Source organism: Macrotis lagotis, chromosome 1 (genome assembly GCF_037893015.1).
Source record: "Macrotis lagotis isolate mMagLag1 chromosome 1, bilby.v1.9.chrom.fasta, whole genome shotgun sequence".
In the NCBI taxonomy this organism is placed as follows: domain Eukaryota; kingdom Metazoa; phylum Chordata; class Mammalia; order Peramelemorphia; family Peramelidae; genus Macrotis; species Macrotis lagotis.
Genome location: NC_133658.1, coordinates 399,078,488 through 399,101,464, shown reverse-complemented (window position 1 = coordinate 399,101,464; position 22,977 = coordinate 399,078,488). Strand labels below are relative to the sequence as shown.

The 22,977-nt window shown below is 38.9% G+C and overlaps 1 protein-coding gene across 1 annotated transcript in view; it reads right to left on the bottom strand.

The window, feature by feature from the left end:
• The window catches only part of FAT2 (FAT atypical cadherin 2), a 115,591-nt gene that overhangs the window by 5,025 nt on the left and 87,589 nt on the right, over nucleotides 1-22,977 (bottom strand). The window contains exons 15-22 of the mRNA XM_074212577.1: nucleotides 19,654-19,868; nucleotides 17,501-17,638; nucleotides 17,010-17,153; nucleotides 13,863-14,060; nucleotides 8,971-9,781; nucleotides 6,798-6,943; nucleotides 3,559-4,003; nucleotides 1,559-1,712 (exon numbers count right to left, since the gene is read on the bottom strand). Coding sequence (XP_074068678.1) covers nucleotides 1,559-1,712; nucleotides 3,559-4,003; nucleotides 6,798-6,943; nucleotides 8,971-9,781; nucleotides 13,863-14,060; nucleotides 17,010-17,153; nucleotides 17,501-17,638; nucleotides 19,654-19,868 — 2,251 coding nt within the window. The remainder of the gene's footprint in view (nucleotides 1-1,558; nucleotides 1,713-3,558; nucleotides 4,004-6,797; nucleotides 6,944-8,970; nucleotides 9,782-13,862; nucleotides 14,061-17,009; nucleotides 17,154-17,500; nucleotides 17,639-19,653; nucleotides 19,869-22,977) is intronic.

The window sequence follows — 22,977 nt, the reverse complement described above, 5'->3', positions numbered from 1 at the left end:
ATGGGGAACGGGGTCAAGAGACTTGCCCAGGGACTCACAATTAGTAAGTGTCAGGCCAGATTTGAACTGAGGAAGATGAGCCTTTCCAATTCCAAGACCAGTGTTCTATCCACTGTGCTACTGGCTGCTCTGAGCTTGGACCTGTCTTCTTTATTTTGAGACCATCTTAATCACTCCATCATCCTGCCTCTTAACTCTTTTTACTCAGTTGACTTTGAACTTTTCTACTGGAGCTCTGACACATACTGGCTGTGTGTGACTCTGGGGATTTAACTGATGTTCAAGGTGATTCTCCAAGACTTGTCATTTGTCCTTCATTCTCAGAGAGGACTATAACATCAGAGAGGTGATGTCATTACTTGCAAGTGAATTGGATTTAAATGAGGGAGGGCTGTGGGCTCCTCTGGAGCCATCTGGGTCCAGTGGCCAGATATAGATGGGTAAAGTCTTTCCCCAAAGTTAGAGAAGATGACAGCTTGCACTGGTACAGGAAATTCTTTACTGGGAACAAATCCCAGGTCTGGTCCCCATCCCAATCTGTGCATATGTCTTATCTCTGCCCACTAGATTATGAACTCTTTTCCTCCTCCTTCACTGCTTTGTACCTAAAGTAAGCACTTTTTGCTAAATAGTTTATTGAAGAAATAAACCATTGAATGGCCAGCTATATTCCACAAATGAGCACATAGTTCTCCTAGAGAACTGGGATTTGAACTTTCATTTTCTGATTCCAGAGTTCTATCCTCTGAATTCCACCCTGCCCTCTGTGCAGGGAAAATAATTAGTTTTCCAAGGGTCCTTGGGCAGGAGGGGGCTAGGGAAGAAATCCTTGACTCATTTATTGATGATTCAGAGGAGTAGGAAGGTTAGTCATAGTAGGTAGATGCCCCAATTCTTATAATGGCTTATTGTGTGACCTAAAGACCTCAATTTTCTCATCTGTTAGCTGAGAGAGTTGACCTAAATTATCCCTGAGTTCCTTTCTGGCTCTGATGTTCTGTATTCTAAGATAACTTTCCTCTTTTTTAAAAAAGTCATATGTTCTAAAGTCCTTTCATGTTGTTAGGTAGTTTCAGTTGTGTCTGACCCATCATGACTCTATTTGGAATTTTTGTGGTAGAGACACTGGTTGGTTTGTCATTTTCTTCTCCAGCTCATTTTACAGATGAGGAAACAGGCAAATAGGGTTAAGTGACTTGCCCAGAGTCACATGGGTGTCTAAGGCTGGATTTGAACTCACCAAGATAAGTCAGCTAGGCACAGAGTAGATGATCAGTGACTCCCAGAACCAAGAATGCCAGGGACCCCTTATAGTAGAAGCATATCCCCCAAGGAGACCAGCCCAGTGAACAGTTGCAAGTGTTCAGGAATGGCCACTGCTGTTCCATAGGGATTGGCCAACATGACAAGTTTCCTTCATGTGTCTGACCTCACAGCAGATTCTTTCAACCCTCCAAACTGCCCCTGGTACCAACCAAGAGATCCAAAGACTGACACTGAACCACCCCTTCCCTGGGGAGTTAAAGAGGAAAAAGGATGCTGACTCCATTGGTCTTACCTGTCTCCTGTATATGGATAGAGGCAACTGCAAGAGGCTCCACCAGGCTTGGCAAGACAGTTTCCACCATTCAGACAGGGTCTGGATTCACAGCTCTCTCCACCCAGCTCACAGTGATCCCCAGAAAATGAAGCTGGACACTTGCATTTGTAGTCTGGATGAAAAGAGAAACAGTTCAGTGGTCAAGAAGCCCAAGACTATATCCATGTCCAGGAACCCTAAATACTGTCCATCTCTTTTTTAATTGTTTTTTGAATTTTACAATTTTCCCCTCAATCTTGCCTTCCTTCCCCCCCACCCCCCAAAGAAGGCAGTCTGATAGTCTTTACACTGTTTCCATGCTATGCATTGATCAAAATTGATTGTGTTGAGAGAGAAATCATATCCTTAAGCAAAAAATAAAATATAAGAGAAACTAAAATTACATAATAAGATATCTTTTTTTAAAAAAATTAAAGGTAATAGTCTTTGGTCTTTGTTTAAACTCCACAATTCTTTCTTTGGATACAGATGGTATTCTCCATCACAGATACTCTAAAATTGTCCTTGATTATTGCATTGATGAAATGAGCAAGTCCATTAAGGTTGATCATCATCCCCATGTTGCTATTAGAGTATACAATTATTCTTTTGGTTCTGCTCATCTCACTAAGCATCAGTTCATGAAAATCCTTCCAGGGTTCTCTGAATTCCCATCCCTCCTGGTTTCTAATAGAACAATAGTGGTCCATAAGGTACATATACCATAATTTGTTTAGTCATTCCCCAATAGATGGACATTCACTCAATTTCCAATTTTTTGCTACCACAAACAGGACTGCTTTTAATATTTTTGTACAAGTGATATTTTTACCCCTTTTCATGATCTCTTCAGGGTACAGACATAGTAGTATATTGTCCATCTCTTGACAGGCCTCCCTCTGCATTTAATTCATGGGCCTATGTCCAGATGTAGAGAGTCTGTCCCCTTCCTGCCCTGATCCTGACCTCTCCTAGTTATGAGTGGAATATTAGTTCTACCCATACCTACACAAATGATCTCTTTTCTACTACATCTCTCCTGAGGCAGCCTGGAGTCAGGAAGACCCAAGTTTGAATTCAACCTCAAACATTAATTAGCTCTGTGACCCTGGGCAAGTCACTTAACCCCATTTTCTCAATTTCCTCATCTGTAAAATGAGCTGGAGAAGGAAATTACAAACTACTTCAGTTTCTTTGCCAAGAAAACCTTCAATGGGGTTACATAATCAGATATGACAGGAAAAATGACTGAACAATAACCAGAAGATAAAGAATTAGGACACTTTGGTACTTGTTCTTAATTCACCACTTGTTAGCTATATGACATTGAGTGTCACCTCTCTTCTCCTGGTCTCAGTTTCCTCATTTGTACAATAGAAAGGTTTGATTAAACCATAGGACCATATATTTTTAGAGCTGGAAGGGAACTTAAAGGTCATCGAGTCCAACCCTCTCTTTTCATATATGTGGAAATTGAGGCTGAGATTGGTTAAAGTGATCTGCCCAAGGTCACATAACCAGTCAGAGGAGGGATTCAAATCCAGGTCTTTCTGACCCTTAGCCTAGCAACTTCTCTATTACACTAGATCTTCTTACAGTTTTGACATTCTATGTTTTATTTTCCAAGATCCCTTCCAGTTTTTACATTCTATTTTTGGAGGTCTCTTCCAATACTAACATTCTATGTTCTGTAGTCTTTTAGGAGAACTTAGAGCAGAGTTATTTTCTTTGGCAATCTGGTGAAGGCCACTGACACCTTCCTAGTATAGTATTTTTAAATGCACAAAATAAAATGCATAAGATCATAAAGGAAACCTATATTACTAGATATAAGTAATTACTGGTTAATCAAATTCAGTTACTAGAATTTTTTAAAAACAAGTTCACAGACCTCATAACAAGAACCCTTGACTTAGAGGAAACCTGAGGGACTTAGGGATACTACATCTGGATGAACTGGCAGAGAGACAAGCCCTTACCTCCTTTGAGAATCTCTGAGCATTGACCACCATTGAGGCAGGGGTTCTGGCTGCAAACACTGCTCTGGGGGCAGCACTGGGTAAGAGCCACCCCCTTTAGGAAGCCTACTCTCTTCTTCTGGTTACTAGACAGCAGTTCCAGTTCTTCTCTGTTGACTGTGACATCTTTCACACATCCTCGAAAGGCTCTGGAAGTCTGCTGAGGCAGGTGAGGGTGAATATGGCCACCCAGAAAAAGGTCTCCCCCAACCTGAGGACTCCTGCAATGCTTTGGGAGTACAGTGGAAGCATTGCCCTTGTTATCAATCTGCAGAAGGATGGATGTACCTGTCACCTCCAATAGGATTATATGCCAGTCTTGGTCACTCACAAAGTACATGGAGGACAGATTCCCTTGGAAACCACCCAGACAGCGGTATTCCAGACGTGGCATCCCATCAGCTAGCTGCAAAGAAAACCCAGAAAGCCATCAGTGGGGGAATCACAACAACTACTCCAGCTTTGCCAGTAGCCACCAGCCCTCCAGTTGGAAAAGAGTGGACTGTATGATTGCCTTTCTGTACCTAACTCATACTGGGAGTAGGATCTGGAAGGTAGGTGCTTAATGCTTTCAAGTGATCATAGGGTAGGCATACATAACTGATTTTTCCTAACTGCTTTTCAAAGTTATTTTATATTCTCAATTTGTATGTATCAAGAATGAGGACTTGATCTTGTTTGTTTCATGACTTTCGTGTGTATTTTATTCATAGATGACATTATATTAGTTTTAATTGAGCTTCAGAAGATTATAAAATCTCTGTAGTAAAATTATTAATTACTGGAAAAACCATTCACACTGAAAAAAGATGCAGCAATTTTTTTAGTTTTTTGTATGCTATTAAATAGATCCATAGAGTTGGTCTATCAATACCAATATCTTAGACTAGAAAATGAGTAAGGCTTAATCCTGCATTAAAAAAAAAAGATAAGGCTTGAACCACATTTAAGAAATTACAGCAATGGCTCCCAAGTATCCTGTTGCTGCAAAAGCCCAACCTTTTAAGCAGAGAGGTCTCCAGGTACTATTTCTATATAGTTGTGAATCACAGAACACCACAGTTTCTGAATAATCAAAATTATAAGTAACCTAAGAGGTCAGTTCTAAAAAAGATGTAAATATTCAGGACATATATAATCTGAAAAGGTGGTAGGTTGGCAAAAATGAGAGGCAAGAAGAATTGGACATGCCAAGTTCCTGGTTCATAGAGGAAGGTCTCCAGTACATTAAGTGCATTATCTGGGAAGAATTTTATGGAAAAATATGAACAAGAACCCAACAGAATGAGAAGAGTGCAACAAGTTGCAATATGCATGGTGAAGGGGGTACCCAAACATTAGAAGTCATCTTCCAAGTCTATGCATTTCATACTTTTTTTAAAACATTCACACATGCCATCTCTTTTGATTCATGCAGCAGTCCCAGGAGAGAGGCAGGACAGGGATCATTGCATCCATTTTACAGATGAGAAAGTTGAGGCTCAGAGAGAGCTGATGCCTAAAGTCACACAATAAAGAAGCAACAGAGCAAAGACATAGAATTCAGGGATGCTGATTCCTAATCCAGGCCTCCTTCCACTGGCACTACATTTCTTCCTTACAGTGCAATCCTTAAAGGATACAGTAAATAGTAACTTGTTTCCTTTGTGCTCAAAGAAAGCCACAGTAAAATGGTAAGATGGTATCTATTTAAGTGTGAGTTTTTATTGTTCTCTGAATGCTTGAAGCACTATTAGTCTTTGAGAACGATTTATGGGAGGACCCTGGACCCAAATCATATAAAAATTGGGATGTATATCAATCAAAGGAGAGAGTGTCTTCAGGCAATTTCATCTTTGCTGTTAAGACAAAAATGAAACCAAAAAAAAAAAAAGAATGGCATACCTGAGACCAAGAAATAGCTAGGTAAAATGGCAAGGAATACAGGAAGGGAAAGTAAGGGCTCAAGGAGATAAAAGGGAGGAGAGGGTGTCCCTTGGATTGGGAATTCTTGGAGGAAGTGACCTGGAACTGAGCTTTGAAGAATGGATAAAATTTCTATCAGCAGTAAGGAAGATCAAGAACATATCCAATAAGAAATACAAGAAACAAATTAAACAAAGAAATTATCATCAGTCAAGGCTATCCTCGGGCACTAGTACCTGAAGCATTCTGAGAGTCTAGGACCCAGAACCCTGTGAAATACCTTTCTTGGTGGGGATAAATGTTAAATATAAAAGACGCTCAGAAGGCAGAAGGATGGGGAATTTAAAAAGGAAAATCTTGGGCTACCAAGGTTAGCTAGTAGGGAAACATGTATTCTACCAATTTCACCAGTTTACCTAGGGCAAGTTCTGATTCTTTTAGGGTAAAGCCGAGTTTTACTATTCCCTTTAACCTGGATACATGCCATAGACTTCACCAGATGCCCTATGCAAGATCAATAATTACTTATGGTATAAGTATCTGAGGAGCAGCTAGGTGGTATGTTGAATATATGCTAGGAATACCCGAGTTCAGATCTAGCCTGGGACACTTCCCAGATGTGTGACCCTGAGCAAGTGACTTAACCTTGCTTGCCTCAGTTTCTTCATCTGTAAAATGAGCTGGGGAAGAAAATATCAAACCACTCCACTATTTTTTCCAAGAAAACCCCAAATGACATCATGAAGAGTTTGAACATGACTGAACACAACTACATAATAATAATATAATTATCTTATTTCTCCTGAGTAGACATTATAAAGACCCTTTTAGGGACAGCTAGGTGGCATAGTGGTTATAGCACCCACCCTGGAGTCAGGAGGACTTAAGTTCAAATATGACCTCAGACAATAATTGCCTAGCTATGACCTGGGGCAAGTCATTTAATCCCATTGCCTTAAATAAATAATTTAAAAAAAGATCCCTAGGCTGGGAGTTAGAAGATCTCTGTTCAAGACAGCTCTGTTATGTTTGGGGAACCTTGAACATGTCCCTTAATCTCTCTGGTCTTCAGTTTCCTTCTCTTCATAACATGAACAAGATAATGTTGGAGCTCTTATACTCTCTTCTAAGAGTCCCCTTCCACTTGTGGTACGGAATATTCCATGCTAAAGTCCCCTCTACCTCTCACACCCTATCCAGTTCTAAGAGTCTTTGTAAGGATCTCTTTGCCAGGAAGCAGAGGGCCAGACAGGATATGTCCCTTTTCCCCCTACCCCCACAAGATAGGCCCCTACCTCCAGGAAGGCTACTGTAGACCAGTTGAGGAAGAGCAATGAAGTATGAGGCTGCTGGGTTTTCAGCTGGAGATGGATCCTCCAGTCCTGAGCGAAAGGGTGTTGGTACTGTACCGAGCTCTGACTGCCAAACCTGGAGGCTGTATCTGCAACAACAAGTTTTGTTACCTTAATCTTAGTTAGAGAAGTTGAGATCCCTGATATTTCAAGGTTTTCTTTGGGGCCAGAGTTAGGGCTCATACCAGGGCCAGGGTTAATTAAAACCATGAACCAAAGGGTTATTTGAGAGGCATTTCTTAGCAAGTCTTATAGACCAGGGATAGGGATTAGTCAGGGGCCAAAATAAGGGAGAAGTAGCTATTCCATACTGACATTAAACTGAAGCCTCTTCTATGGGGAAAAATTCATCTACACTTGGTACCTCCTTACCCCTCTAACTTTTTTCAGTCTCCTGAGTTGGCTTCCTTTATTACCACCAAACTAAAATTACTGTTATCAACATCCCCAGTCAACAGATCCAAAGACAGTTTCTGCCCTATCCTTCTTTGGACACAATTTCCTTCCTCTCTTCTAGAAACATCTTATTCTCCTCTTCTTGCCTCATTAACCAGTCCATCTATTTTCTTTGTTGGTTTCTCATCTTCTTACCAGTCCCTTAGAGAGGGGTTTTCTACAGTGTTCTATCCTTGGTGATCTCTTTCTCTCTAAACAGATCCAACTTCATATAAAAGGAGACAAAAAAGCTATAGCTCCACCCTTACCCTTTTCCCAGAACTCCAGGACCATACTTCCAATTGCCAGCTAGATATCTTCAATCAGATTATCCACTGGCACTTAAAACTCAATATTTCATAAATTGAACTATTCATTTTTTCCTCTTCTTAACTTCTCAATTTCTGTTTATGCCACCAACCATCTTCGCAACTAATCAGATTTATAATCTTGTAGTTATCATTGATCCCTTTTTTATCACGCCTCATTTCCCCTTCCTCCATTCAGTCTGTTACCAGTTCTACCCCTGCACAATATCTCTCTATCCTAGACATAGGGGATGCAACATCACAGTTTTGGACATGTTTAATTTAAGATGTCAATGGGATATCCAGCAAGGCTTTTAGCTAGTAATGGGGGACCTAGAGTTCAGGAGAGAAATTAGGGCCGAATATATTGATTTGGATTTACATAGAAATAATTGAATCCATGGGAGCAGATGAGATGACCACGGAAAAGAATGAGAAATCATAGGTCTGAGTCAGAGTTTTAGAAGGAGACAGATGATTTAGCAGAGGAAACTGAGGAGGAATAGTCTAAAAAGTAAGAGAGGGATCTGTGAGAGTGAATTGTCATGGAAGTCAAAAGGTGGGGGAAAAAAGTATCTAGGAATCAGTGGTGACAATGTCAAAAGTTGCAGAGAGGAATAAGGACTGATTAAAAGGCCATAGCTTGAGTGGTTAAGAAACTATTGGCAGCCTTGGTGAGATAAGTTTCAGTAGAGTACCAAATTGTTATACTATATATACATCCCCAAAGTTTTCTATATTCATGCCTTTACTCACACTGTTCCTTCAATATGGGATGCTCCCATTCTTTGCTTTCCATCCTTAAAAACCCATCTTTAGGGAGTGGTTAGATGGTGCAGTGGATAGAGCACTGGTCCTGGAGTCAGGAGGACCTGAGTTCAAATGTGACCTCAGATAATAATTACCTAGCTGTGTGGTCTTGGGCAAGTCACTTAATCCCATTGCCTTGCAAACCACCCCCCCCCCACAAAAAAAACCCACCCATCTTTACCAAAGTAGCCTTTTCTGATTCTCCCTTTTCCTTTCTTAGCCCAGATCTCACAGAGTGTTGGGTTCTACATTTTTCTGATATACTTGTTTTATAGTTATCTTTGTATGTATCCTATCCACTAAACAGAATTTAAGCTTGCATTAGTGTAGGGATTTCTAATATTCTAATATTTGGTGCTTTACATATAATAGCAACTAAATAAATATATATATATATCCAGTTAAAAATGGATTCAATTCAATTAATTCTGTAGTCTAATTGCTACAATGCAGGTGCAACAACCTGGGACTAAGATTAATGGGATTAAAGATTAATGACTTTCTGGGATTTAATCCTGGGAAATTAGGTCAGCTCCAATTTTGCTCCAAGGAGGTTCTCTCACCATTGCAAGAGCAGTTCAGTCTCAAGCTGTACTTAGGGGTCAAGATACTAATCCTGGCAGTGCTGTAGGTGGACACAGCTCCTGAGTCCAGTTGAAGAGTCTCTGTGCAGATGTGATCCTGGCAGCCAAGGCCCGGGCATAGCACCACTGGAGCTACTTTGGTCATATGGATTCCCACAGAGTGCTCCATCTCTCTGGCCCGTCGGGCAATGGAGTCTGCAAGGCTTCGGGGTTCATGGAAAGAGCCAAGGGCCTCCTCAAAGGCAAGGAGAAGGTCTATTCCCACTGCATCCTCTGTAGGTTGCAGACTCACAGGATAGATGTGCTGACGCTCAAAACCCAGAGCACTGCCCAGGAACCTCTGGAGGTTGCGCCAGTAGTCACCCACAAACTCCTCTGGAGAGAGATGAAGGAACTGCAATAGGACAGTCTGTGCCTGGGCTTCTGGGGCTGCATGCCACACATGGACATGGACTCCAGCCAAGGCCACAAAGGTTCCATCACTGACATTGATGTTGAGGATATAGTGGCCATGGGGCAGTCCCTCATTGGCAATGATCTTGCCATCAGCAATACCCACTGAAAAGTAGGCCCGGGTGGTTTTTTTCTCTGTCAACCTATATGTTAGAGTGTCACGAGGATCCCGGTCAGTGGCATGGATCTTCCCCACCACGCCTCCCTGAAATGTCTGCTCCCCTGTGGTGATGAAGATCTCTAGAGGGAGGGCAGAAGGCGGGTATTGGCTCTGCTCTGTGACTTGGGCATTGACAAAAGCTGAAGAAGAAAGAGGAGGAATTCCACTGTCTGATACCTGTCAAAGAAGACCAACCACAGTCATTAGGAATGAATCTGATAGATACAATGGATTCAGAAAAGCATGGGAATACTTAAATGAAATGATGCAAACTTATATAACCAGAGCCAGGTAAACAATTTGCACAATGCCTACATTGATGTAAATGGAAATAACAGCAAAACAACTGAAACTGTATGCTATTAAATGACCAAGTCTGTCCAAAACGAAGAGACAAAAGAAGACAGCTTTCTCCTTTCTTTGGTGTAATGGGAAACTATGGGTATGCAGCACTGCAGAATATCAGACTTTTTTGAAGAGTTGGTTCATTTTTTTTGAACTGTTGGAGATTTTTTTTCCACTTTGTTTCAAGGGATAGCTCTCTTAGTGGGGACACACTGGGAAATATAAATGATGTAAATAGAAAATACATGAATGAAATTTTATTGACCACTTCAAGAAGACAGCCAATACTTCCTAAATATCCAAAAGATAAAAATATAGTTCCTGCTCTCACATGATCCCACAGTATCTTCTGAGATGACTACCTTTTCCATCCACATCTGCAGTGTTGACCTCATCTCTTAGAACTGCATTCTGTACTCTGACACCAGCCTTCCTCTCAATTCATCTACTTCAACTGTTCTTTCACTGATTAAATCAACCTAGACCTCACTCTTTCACTTTCATTCCTATTCTCCCAATCCAGCATAACAACTCTGATTTCACTTGTCTCCCCATTCAGTCTTGACCCATTGTCCAACCAGATTCATTAGTATCTGCATTTCTGAGTATCCCCTCTTCACACACCATGCCACTTTTCTTTTCTTGCTGTAGAGTATTGATGTATCAATCAATCAAAAAGGTCTTCCTCTGACCCTTCTGTTTCATCTGTTATTCCATCTCCAACTTTACCTTTATCTCTATACTTTTAAAAAATGTAATCTATGCCTCTATTTCTATACTGCCTCAGTTCTTATAACTTGGTTTCCTTTTTTTTCAGATATCCCACCATAGTATCAGACATTATTCATCATCCTCTCCCATTGACTTCTCTTTTGACTTCAGAAATAACAGACCACTTTCTCCACCTATCTCTAAATGCTCCTTCAATTTTTTCTTGACTTTCTCTATTCTTAACCTTTTAATGTAACTGCTTCTTAAGATTCTTTTCTTGGTTCCCTTTTTTCTCCATATTATCTCTTCTATATGCAGTTTAGACCCCATAATCTGCCCTCTTTGAGTATCACTTTGGGGCTTTTTAGCTATCACCCTAGAATTCTTTGTTTTCCTGACCTCCCTTTAACCAATCTTACTCCCACCCCTGCCCCATTCAACTACCCCTATTGTGCCATTGACTCATAAAACCTATATTCCCTAGCTCTGTCCTCTTTCAGCTCGGGATCTACATTTCCAGTCCCCTATGTAACCTCCATTCACCAGTTCTTCAGTTCATAACATTGAGTTGTCTTTGTCTCTTCCTTCTCCTTTATCATATGTTGTCAGTAACTAGTCATTTCTGGTTAAACAAAATCTCTGGAAATGATTTCCCCCTAAACTTTTGCATTAGATTCCTAACTTTTTTTAGCTCCTTAAGTTTTTTTATTCTGAATTAATGAATAATAAAAAGGGAACATTTTCTTATGGAAATATAAATAGAAAAGGGATTGCTATATACAACTTAATTTTTTTGAGTGTTTAATATATTTAGCATATTACTGTCCTGCTTATCTGTGTTCCTTCTATTTTTCTTCTCTGTGTTTTTTTTAAATGTTTCAGTAGTGGGGCAGCCAGGTGGCACAGTGAATAGAGCACCGGCCCTGGAATCAGGAGTACAGGCATTCAAATCAGGCCTTGGACACTTAATAATTACCTAGTTGTGTGGCCTTGGGCAAGCCACTTAACCCCATTGCCCTGCAAAAACCTAAAAAAACCCCAAATGTTTCAATAACCCTTTTTCTTTTTTTTCTTTTTTTGGGGGGTGGGAAGGAAACATCACTATCACTATCTCCTCCCTCTCAAATCTTTCCTTCCTCCCAATAACACTCAAAACACAATTCTTATAAGGAAAAACAAATAAAACAAAGCAAAAAAAAAAACCACAGGTAAAACAAGATCATATATTTTTCATGGCCTAAAATTAATGTCATATTGTTAACCTTGAGTTCAGCAATCCTGTGTTTGGAGATTAGGAGCATGCTTCATCATCACTCTTCTAGAATTAGCATTGGTCATTATATTAATCAAAGCTCTTATGTCTTTTAAAGTTGTTTTTCCATACAGTGTTATTTTGCCTATTCCTTTTAATTTCTACTTTCTTTCCTATTCATTTATTTTCCAGCATGACCAAACAAATCTATCTTGTGTCACTTCTTGGCTCAAAAAGAATTCATTGACTTCCTATTCCTACCAAATAAAAGTTATCAAACTGCTTTAGCTTATATTTGTCTGGCATTGAAAAACCTTCACCATTAAGACCCACCCTCCCTTTAAAGCCTTATGTTATGTTTCCCCCAAACATTCAACATTCAAGTCAAACTACTCTCTGTCCTTGACCATCCAGGTTTTTTCCACTTCTATGCTTTTTCTGTCTCCTCCCTGTCTCTCTTCTTTTGGTGAATTCCTATCTATTCTTTAAAGTCCAACTCAAATGCAGCCTTCCTTTTACAAAACCCTCCCTAATTCCCTTGATCCATGATGACTTTCATGTCTGAATCTCTGATAGCACTTTATTTTATTCTTTTCAAATAAACTTATCATTTATTAATATCCATTAGGTTTATGTGTATCTTCATTCAAGCTTTCTTTTACTTTATCTTTTTGTGTCCATCAAGAAAACAGGTGATGGGAGGACCTCAGATCCTTGAGTAAATGAACCTGTTTTTGCTTTTCTCCTGTGGTGCCTATTCTTTCCTACCATTAAGTGGAATATTGGAAATATAAAGGCATTGTGAGATTTGAAAAGTTGGCAGTCTAGTTGTTTACCAACTGGAATGAATGACAAAGTAGCAGTTGAAAGCACAAGCCCAAAGATTCAGCCCAGTATTTGAGAGTCCCCACAGTCAAGATGCCAGATTCTATAAGAGAAAGCAACTCTATCTTAGCATCTGATAAAATCCAGAAATGAACTTGTTGGTGGGATGGGGAAGGGTACGAGTGTTTGATAACAGCTATTTTAAATTAGCTGCCTATTCTTCAAAGGGAATGAGGTGCTATGGGGAAGAAATATCTGTACTTTTATCCTTGCTGTATCTTCTTAATAAATGTCCTTTTTTTAAACAACTAAAAGACCTCTTCTGATGTCTTAGCCTATTGACACAGCCCTGGTTTCTCAAAGGGTATGTTTTCACTGCAATTAATTAAGCTGAGAAAATGTTGGAAATGGATCTATTTACTGTTTTCTTAGTCTAGCTAGATTTGGAATCTCATCACAGACTGATTATAGAGTAGCAAATTTTTCAGCCCTGTCAACTCTTGAAGACCATTTACTAAGTTGCAAAGGAGTTTCAATAAGACCTGGTATAATATACATCAGTGAACTCACAGATCCTGTACTAAAATATGGTTTCTATGTATGTCTAATACCATTATTGGATTAGAAATTCCAAGGTGATGGGGTTGGCCTAGGTAATACCTAAAGTGTCTTCCAAGTCTAACTCCTATGATGTTACTCTACTATATCTGGACAGGCCACATCTGGATGAGTGTATCCAGTTCTAAGGACCGTATTTCACTGACAAACTGGGATATGTCAAGAGGAGGATGGCTGAGACGATGAAAGGATGTGACACCTTGCTTTATGAGGCTAAGAGAACTGAGTTGGCTTAGCCTTGAGAACAAGGAGAACATCATCTCTGTCCTCAAATATCTGAAGACCTGTTATGGCAAGAAGAGATTCCATTTATTCATTCCACAGAAGGCAAAAAGTAGGAGCAATGGGGGAGAATGTAGGGGGGCAGATTTTAGCTTTGGATACTAATAAGTAAATCTGTTCAAAAAAGGAATGGATTCCACTGGACATTAGGAAACAGCAAGGACTGTTCTCAAAGACAGACAGAAAGATAAACAGTCAGACAGATAGCTCTAAGGGGACTCTCACCTGAATCTGAAGCAGATACTGCTCTTTGAATCTTCGGTTCAAAGCTGCTGCTGTTACCAGCCAACCATCCTCTGTGACCCGGAAGGCAGAACCATCATTGCCATCGGTGATTCGGAATGAGTATGGTGGCCCATTCTTCGGGGAGTCTCGGTCACTCAGGATCAGCTTCAGAACTTTACTGCCAAGTGGAGCATTCTCCTGACATAGTAAGAAACATGTAATTAAGAGTGAGGGCTGGGGCAGTTAGGTGGTACAGTGGATAGAGCACTGGTCCTGGAGTCAGGAGTACCTGAGTTCAATTCTGGCCTCAGACACTTACTAATTACCTAGCTGTGTGGCCTTGAGCAAACCACTTAACCCCATTGCCTTGCCAAAAAAAAAAACCTTAAAAAAAATTTTTTTTAAAAAGAGTGAGGGCTTCAAAGGGCAACAAAAATGTGCATACCCCTTGATCCAGCAATACCACTACTGGGTCTCTACCCTGAAGAGATGATGAAAAAGGGCAAAAACATCACTTGTACAAAAATATTCATAGCAGCCCTGTTTGTGCTGGCAAAGAATTGGAAATCAAGTAAATGTCCTTCAATTAGAGAATGGCTTAACAAACTGTGGTATATGTATGTCATGGAACACTATTTTTCTATTAGAAACCAGGAGGGATGGGAATTCAGGGAAGCCTGCAAGGATTTGCATGAACTGATGCTGAGTGAGATGAGCAGAAGGACATTGTACACCCTAACAGCAACATGGGGGCAATGATCAACCTTGATGGACTTGCTCATTCCATCAGTGCAACAATCTGGGACAATTTGGGGCTGTCTGCAATGGAGAATATCATCTGTATCCAGAGAAAGAACTGTAGAGTTTGAACAAAGACCAAGGACTTCTAATTTAGGGGGAAAAAAACCTGATATCTTATTGTCTGATCTTGGTATCTCTTATACTTTAAGTTTCTTCCTTAAGGATATGATTCCTCTCTCATCACATTCAGTTTGGATCAATGTATACCATGGAAACAATGAAAAGACTGATAAATTGCCTTCTGTGGGGGTTGGGGGAGGGAAGTAAGATTAGAGGAAAAATTGTCAAACTCAAAATAAATAAAATCTTTTAAAATATATTTTAAATAAAAGTGTTTATATTATATAAATAAAAGTGTTTTTTTTTATCAAGGGTCCTTTCCTTTTTGAGACTTAGTTTCCACCTTTGGACATTAAGCCCTACTTCCTGTCTCTATCATAAGGATCTTTAAAAAGACATTGAATGCTTGACTACTCAAATTTCAAAGAGTATTTTTAAATAAAATAATATAAAATAGAGTCAACCAATATTTATAGGGTACCTATTAAGTGGATAGCTGTTAGGGAGACTTGGAAATATAAGGCATAAGGAAGATCAAATCAATACATTCTTAAAGGACCATCAATAGAATTAATAATTAATAATAATAAATACTAAATAATAATAATATTTAATATGTATAATAGAAACTTGAAGGTGCCTTATAATTCAAAGTGTCTGCTACCTCTCATTTTTACAAGTAAGGCCCAGAGAGGAGAAATGACTTAGCAGAGGTTTTTCAAAGAGGAATTGAGGGTTGGGGAGGGAGGGGGAAGTTGTTGCTTAAATCTAAATCTCATCTCCTTGGTCAGGGCTCTTTCCACTGTCCCATTCTATCTCTTTATAGAGTATTTTATAATTTGAAATTACAAACTACTTTCACATTCATAATTTCATTTGATCATCATAGTAGTTCTTAGGTCTTTGAGGTAGGCACAGTAAAGATTTTTTATACCCATTTTATAGATAAGAAAACTGATAACCACAGAAGGTTTCATGGCTAGTAATCATAAGTTTATTATAAAATTATTGCATAAAATAAGTAAGTAAAGTTTAGACAATTTGAGTGATCAAAAAGTCATCCACAAATTTTTTTTCCCTGCAGGCATAAGTGGTCATCATGTTAACTGAGAAGTACACTTAACCAAGGGGCATTAAACCAATCCACATGTCATAATGAATTACAAGGAAGACGTGTTGCCTAAAGGAACTTACACACACAAAAATCACAATATTATTAAATTATTGGGTGATATATATACAACTGGAGCCTCCAGTGGAAGGAAGAAACTCCTGACTTTACTCCAAGCCCACATGGTGTGGTAGGAAAAAATAATTGATTTCAAGTCCAAAGATTTGGATTCAAGTCCTGAATTTGACCCTTTTTAACTAATGTGATCCTGTCAATTCTCTTTATTTCTCTGAGAGTCTTGCTATTCACATACTACATTCTCTTGGAGGGGGGTCTTTCTTATTCATCTATAAAATGATGGGGTTGGCTAAGATGATACCCAAGGTCTCTTTCAAGTCTGAATCCTGTGAGTGCTACTACATTTGGGCAGCTAGGTAACTTGGAGTCAAGAAGATAAATCTTTGTTAGTTCAGATTTGGTCTCAGACCTTACTAGCTGGCAAGTGACTTAACCCTGTTTGCCTTAATTTTCTCAACTGTAAAATGAGGTAGAAGAAGAAATAGCAAACTACTCCAGGATCTGCCAGGAAAAGACCAAATGGGGTCACAAAGAATCAGATATAACTGAAATTCTTGAACAACAAAAACATTTGGGCAGGCATCTTCTGGATGACAGTATCCAGTTCTGAGAATCAAATTTCACTGGCAAACTGGGATAGATCAAGAGGAGGGTGGTTATGACCTTGAAGGGATATAGTTGAAGGAACTGAATGTTTAGCCTTAAAAGGAGAAAACTTAAAGATAAAATTTCTGTCTTCAGTTATCTGAAGTCCTGTCATGTGAAGGAAGGACTCCATTTATTCTAACCTGAGAAGGCAAAAAGTAGGAATGATGAGGGAGGATGCAGGGAGGCAGATTTTAACTTCATATACTAACAATTAGATTCATCTGAAGGAGGCATGGACTTTAAGGAAAGAGTAGGAAACTCCCACTTCTGAAGGTCTTTCTAACAGAGCCTGGAGATGTATTGGAGATGCTATAAAGGGTTGATTCTGCCACAGGTAAAGAAGAGATGACCTCAGAGAAAAATTACAGGTATGAAATCCTATAATTCTACCAAAAATGAAGTGGGAGGGGATATTATTGGCTTAAGGTAACTCAGAAGCTCATCCTTACCTGGATCACAATGCTGTAGTTGAGCTGGAAGAAGCGCGGGGGGTTATCATTGACATCAACCACCTGTACAACTACTTCCACATCCTGGTACAGTGCCGGCTGCCCGCTGTCTGTGGCTCGAAGGGTCAGGGAGTAGCTAGAAGTCTGGCCCAATGCAGGTATGGGATAGGGGATATTAGTAAGTGGTTAGGATGATCTGCTAAGTGCACTCACTCTCTTTCTCTGTCTTTCTGTCTGTCTCTGTCTCTCTCAGATAAAACTTTAGAGTGAGGGCAAGCTTCTGGAACTTTAATGCTGCATCAGGACCATTTGGTGATTCCACCAAAGATTAGAGCTTCTTGGAGGTCATTTAGCCTATCCCTCTACAACCCCATTAGCATTCTTAAGAAGCATGTCTGTTCAAAGAGTAAGATCCAGATACTTTTATGCCTGGCCCGCAATATTCTTCTTTATCAATTTCACCAAGGGGTCTATTCCACCATGTAACTTACCTCCTCCCAGTCCAGATGCTTGGCAAGTTGGAGCTCTCCCTTTTTAGGATGGATGGTAAAGTGTCCCAGTTGGTCCCCTGCTACCAGGCCATAAGTAATGGCACTGTTTAGGGGTCCATCCTCATCAGTTGCTGATACCTGTAAGAGGGAAATTACCTTCTAAGAGGGAAGAGATTGACCATTTCTCACCGCCTCAGTTTCTTCAACTGTAAAATAGGGTACATAACAGTACTTACCTTATAGAGTTATTGTGAAGATATAGTGAAAACGTAATTTGCAAGGTAATTAAGAGTCCTGGTAGATAATAGGCACTAATGAAAATGTAGTCCTTTTCTTTTCCCCTTCTCAAGACTGTCATGGAGACTTGCTAGCTGTTTTTTGGTTTTGTTTTGGTTTTGTTTTTGTTTTTTGCAAAAGGCAGGAAAGCCCCTTCCTGTATCTTGGTTGATTCAAAGTTCAAGCCTTTGACATGACTTCCCAACCATATGAGGTATAAAAAGTTCATCCTTCAGAACTGATAGCTGTTCCATGGCTATGTGAATCAACACAACTTTCTAACCAAATGAGTTTCCATATGGAAATAAATAGGATTGAGTCTAGTTATACCAGTGCTGTATCCTGGTTGGGAACTCTCTTCACTGTATGCTAAATAAACACACTTTTGTTACTAGTCACATAGTCTACAAATGGCTCATTTCATTCCAGTTCTGAACCTGAAGTCCAGACCTGAGTCAGGTCTAACCTACAAATCCAAGAGAGTCTTCTCAGCATGGTACAGCTGCAGGCTGCACTAAGTTACATTCTTTTATTATAAGGGAGAGTTTTATTGGGAGGAGAAGCAGTTAATAGAATGTAAAACATTTTTCAAAAAAAACCATTTTTTCAAAGAAAGAGGATTTAATACAGCATCAATTTCTTTCCTTTTATGAAAATGAAAATGATAGACATGACTAATTCTTCTCATATATATATATACATATATATATATATATATATATATACACTCTTCATAAATACATACACACACACACACACACACACACACACACACACTCTGGCTATTTGTGTTCAAACACATATACATTCAAGAAAAGATCTAATTTAGGGGCAGCTAGGTGGCAAAGTGGATAGAGCACCAGCCCTGGAGTCAGGATGACCTGAGTTCAAATCTGACCTCAGACACTTAATAATTGCCTTAGCTGTATGACCTTGGGCAAGTCACTTAACCCCATTGCCTTAAATAAATAAAAAAGATCTGATGTTTACATAATATAATTATGGGCTTTGCGATCTCTAGACACTGACACTGCTAGATAACATAGCCCTGGTACCGTAGAAAGAGATCACTTGACAGTGAGACAGAAGGCCTGGGTTCAAGTCCTGGATCCATTAGTTGCTTGACTTCTGATTACAGGCAAGTCACATTTAACCTCCTGCAGTTTCAGTTTCTTCATCTTTAAAAATGGGGATACTAATTGCCCTGGATATTGTGATAAAATATTTTATAAACAATAAGGCATTTTAACAATTATTATCATTACCTTATGAAACTTTGAACTCCTTCTTGTATCCTGGTAGCTATTTTGTATCTACAAGTACAGCTTGACAATACAAATTACAAGTCACACAATATTACACACATATAATCTCATAGTGTCTATCATTTGTATAGCACAATAAGGTTTTACAAATTTTTTCCTCATGAATCATCTCATTTGTGAGGTCGACATGGTTTTCTAATAGATAAGGAAAGTGAGGTTGAGATTGTGACTTAGCTAGGTTTCTGCCTAGATTAAGGGAAGGATCTACCACCCTCCTTTCCCCTACAGAGCATCACCACTTTTGGTATCTTAGTTCACTTTCTGGTACTTTGGACTACAGAGGCAAGATGGTGTTGGAAGGGACAGTGCAAAGAAAGTACCAGACTTTGTGGTACCATTGGTCAAAGAGAATGAAACTTGCCACCCATTCCAATGCCATACTTTCTCCTAATCAAAGTTTACAGGTCATTTGAAGTTTTTTCCCCTTAGGCTCTTGTCCTCTGATCTAATAATCTACTTGGAGATGTCAATGACTGATATATGGAAGGAATTTAGCTCTAAGCCCATATACCCTAGTCAAAGGTCAGGAGTAAAGAATAAGGGTAGTCTTACCGTGAGGATGATCTTTCCCACAGCAGCATCTTCCTTAACCTCTACATTATATAGTTCCTTTGGAAACTTGGGTGGATGATCATTTATATCAGTCACATTGACTATAACCATGGTCCCATCATTGAGGGAAGGGGAACTCTTTCGGATGCACTCAATGGATAGGTAGTACTCTTGAGAAGTTTCAAAGTCCAGACTCCCATTAACATACAAGATCCCTGTTCAGGGGCAAGGGGAAACAAGAATGATGAGAAATGGAATCATGAAGGACAAGAAAGTGACTCCTCTCTGAGGTCCAGACCAGAAGCCTATAGATGCAAAGGTCTTCAGAAGGTCAGTCTAACCACTTCTCAAATGGTTTCAGTTAAGCTAGTCTAAATATAGATCTTTTCTATACCAATGTAGAAGGCTTTCAGAGATTATTTTTCCCATTTTATAAATATGCATCTGTGAGGCTCTTATCCATATTTTCCCCTAAATCCTCCAAAGAGGGATTGGTTCAAAGTTCTTTAATGTGAAGCATGGAATTTATCCATCTGTTGTCTCTTAGTCCTACCACATGACTGACCCACCTCTATTTCCAGGCATGTATCTCTTGGATCTTATCCTTGGACTGGAACTTCTAAGATCTCTTCCAACTCTGAAATTCTAGAATTCTTTACAAGCTGAAGGTCAGGAAATATGAATTGGTGAGGAACAGTTGAGGAGACAAAGATTGTTCTTGGAAGCAGGAAAAGTAGTTCAAAGAACAGTTTGAAAAATAATTGCAAATAACTAGGCTATTTAAGGACTACAATACAAGAAACTACAAAGGACTTATGAAGGAAATTACTATCCACTTTCAGGGAAAGAATTGATAATTTGGAAGTAGGCATTGTATGATTCCATATATATCAAATCTCAAAATATATCAAATGTTGGCCTTCTCTGATGCAGGTTTGGGAGAGAGGAAAGGAGACAACTCAGACCTCAAAGTATATAAAAAAGAATAAATTAAAAGAAAAACATGGAAAGAACATGACACAAAAATTCAAGAAAGAGAAAGCTATTATGGAATCTTATTTTGAGTAAGGAGGGACTAGGTAAAAGGATGTATGGAAAGATTTCTAGATGAAAGATTCGGGTCAGAGAAACAACCACTGGAACTGGGTTTGCCCAGCCAAAAAGAAAGCTATTTATCAAGTTCCAGAGGCCAAGAAAAACAGCCAAAAGGGAAAGATTAGAGCTGAGAATTAAACCTATGTCAAGGCACACAAAGCTGGACTCTGTGATTAATGTAAGTAGCTGTACTTTATAGAATCATAGAATGTCAGAACTAGAAAGCACTTTACATCATAAGAATTGAGAGCTGTCCTAATCCTTTCATGTTCTAGGTCGAGAATGTCTATACAGATCTACTATAATCTATGTTTTGTAAACATGAATTTGTTCCAAAGTGATTGATATATTCAAGAACATTTTGAGCATCATGCAAATTTCAAATTTGCTTCTGTGTATTTCTTCCCCCAAAATAGTTAAAAATGCAGAAAAGTACACCATTTCACAAGACTGTAACCTTACAATGCCCATTTCCACAAGCAAACTTTGAGTCTTTGGCAAGGAAAACTTTCACATTGACTATCTGCTACTGCAATAGCAGCTGTGTGGCTGGGGTGAGAAGAGCTAGCCATCCCCCTATCTCTTTCCTTTCTGCCTTGGCCTCCCACAGACTCAGAATTTCAGCCTGCCCAATGTGCTTAGGGTACAGGCAAGCTATGCAGCAGTTAGAAGCTGCAGATGTGGTTACTATTTATTAAAGTGTTTATGGATTTCTTAACTATTTAACATATATAAAATTGTGCTGCCATTTTTATTAGCTTCTTTTCATTTTGTTTTGCTTTGAATATGTAATTAATGCAGTTGCGCTTTAACTCCAATTTACCTATTAGTTTTATGGCTTTTATTGGAAGTTTTTGCATAGTACACTACTTTTGGGGAATGTGTTTGTTGTATTTGAGCAGAATTGACTATACCTTGAGTATCCTTTCATGCTAATATGGAATATAAATTCTAAGTGGGTAGCTGAGAGGACAGAAAAGCTCAGAGGAGATAGACTGTGTTCCCCAGGAAACAGTCTAAAGAAGGAAAAACCCCTAATCTTTCTGATATGGTGATAGAATTAATAAAAATACTGAAAAATAGCATATATACATGTTATGTGGGCATATAACTATAATAAATTTTATATAGCTATACATATAAACATATACATGAATATTATGTATATATAGTATATGTAACATGTCTGATATAAATGTTTATATGGCATATATAATATATACAGCCATATGTTTATGTATATATCATACATATATATCCCTATATACATATATATGTATATTCCCCATATATCTATGTATATGTATTTGTTCCTTAAGGTTTTTAAAGTTTTTGTTACATAAGTTATTTCATTTGATATTCACTGATAAACATAAGAATCTTGTTTCAGGGTACTTGGAGCGATCATCTTGCATTGCTTAGAGAGGACATTTGCAGTCAAATCTGATCTAGAAGTCTAGAATGTTATTTTATATCCTTCAAGTCAAAAAATGGTAGAATAATAAATTCTATCCTTCTAGGGGTGGCTAGGTGGCACAGTGGATAGAGCACCAGCCCTGGAGTCAAGAGTATCTGAGTTCAAATCCAGTCTCAGACACTTAATAATTACCTAGCTGTGTGGCCTTGGGGAAACTGCTTAACCCCATTTGCCTTGCAAAAAAAAAAAAAAAAACTAAAAAAAACCACCTTCTATTCCAATTTTCTCTTTTGACAGTGGAGGAAATGGGGGTCAAAGGAAATTAAATGATGTGCCCAAATTTGCATTATGAGCCAGTGGCAGAGATGGGACTAGAATTCAGGTCTTCCCATTCCCAATACTTTATTGTTTCTAATAATGAAATAATGAAAAGGGAGTAAGCTGTAAAGAAGACCATGACGTCATATGGATGGTAGCATGAGTTGTAAATTATGTTGATTATAGTGAGAAGGTGCTGTGCAAAGATATCCTTCTCACTGCATTATTCAGAACTGTCTCCATCCCATGGCTGATCTAATAGGAACCAGAACTTCTGGATTCAGTGAGAGACGCTGACCTTTTGGATGGGATATTTCCCATATTACTGAAGCACCATGACATTAGTTTAATGTAGGGCAGAGCATGGCAATTTTTTGATGACAAATTTGAGACAATACAATAAAGCTAACCTCCCTCTCCATGGTCTAATCTTTAATATGATGCTTTTCTGGCAATAGTCTTTCACTAGTAAGATAAAGTTAATCTGTCTCTAG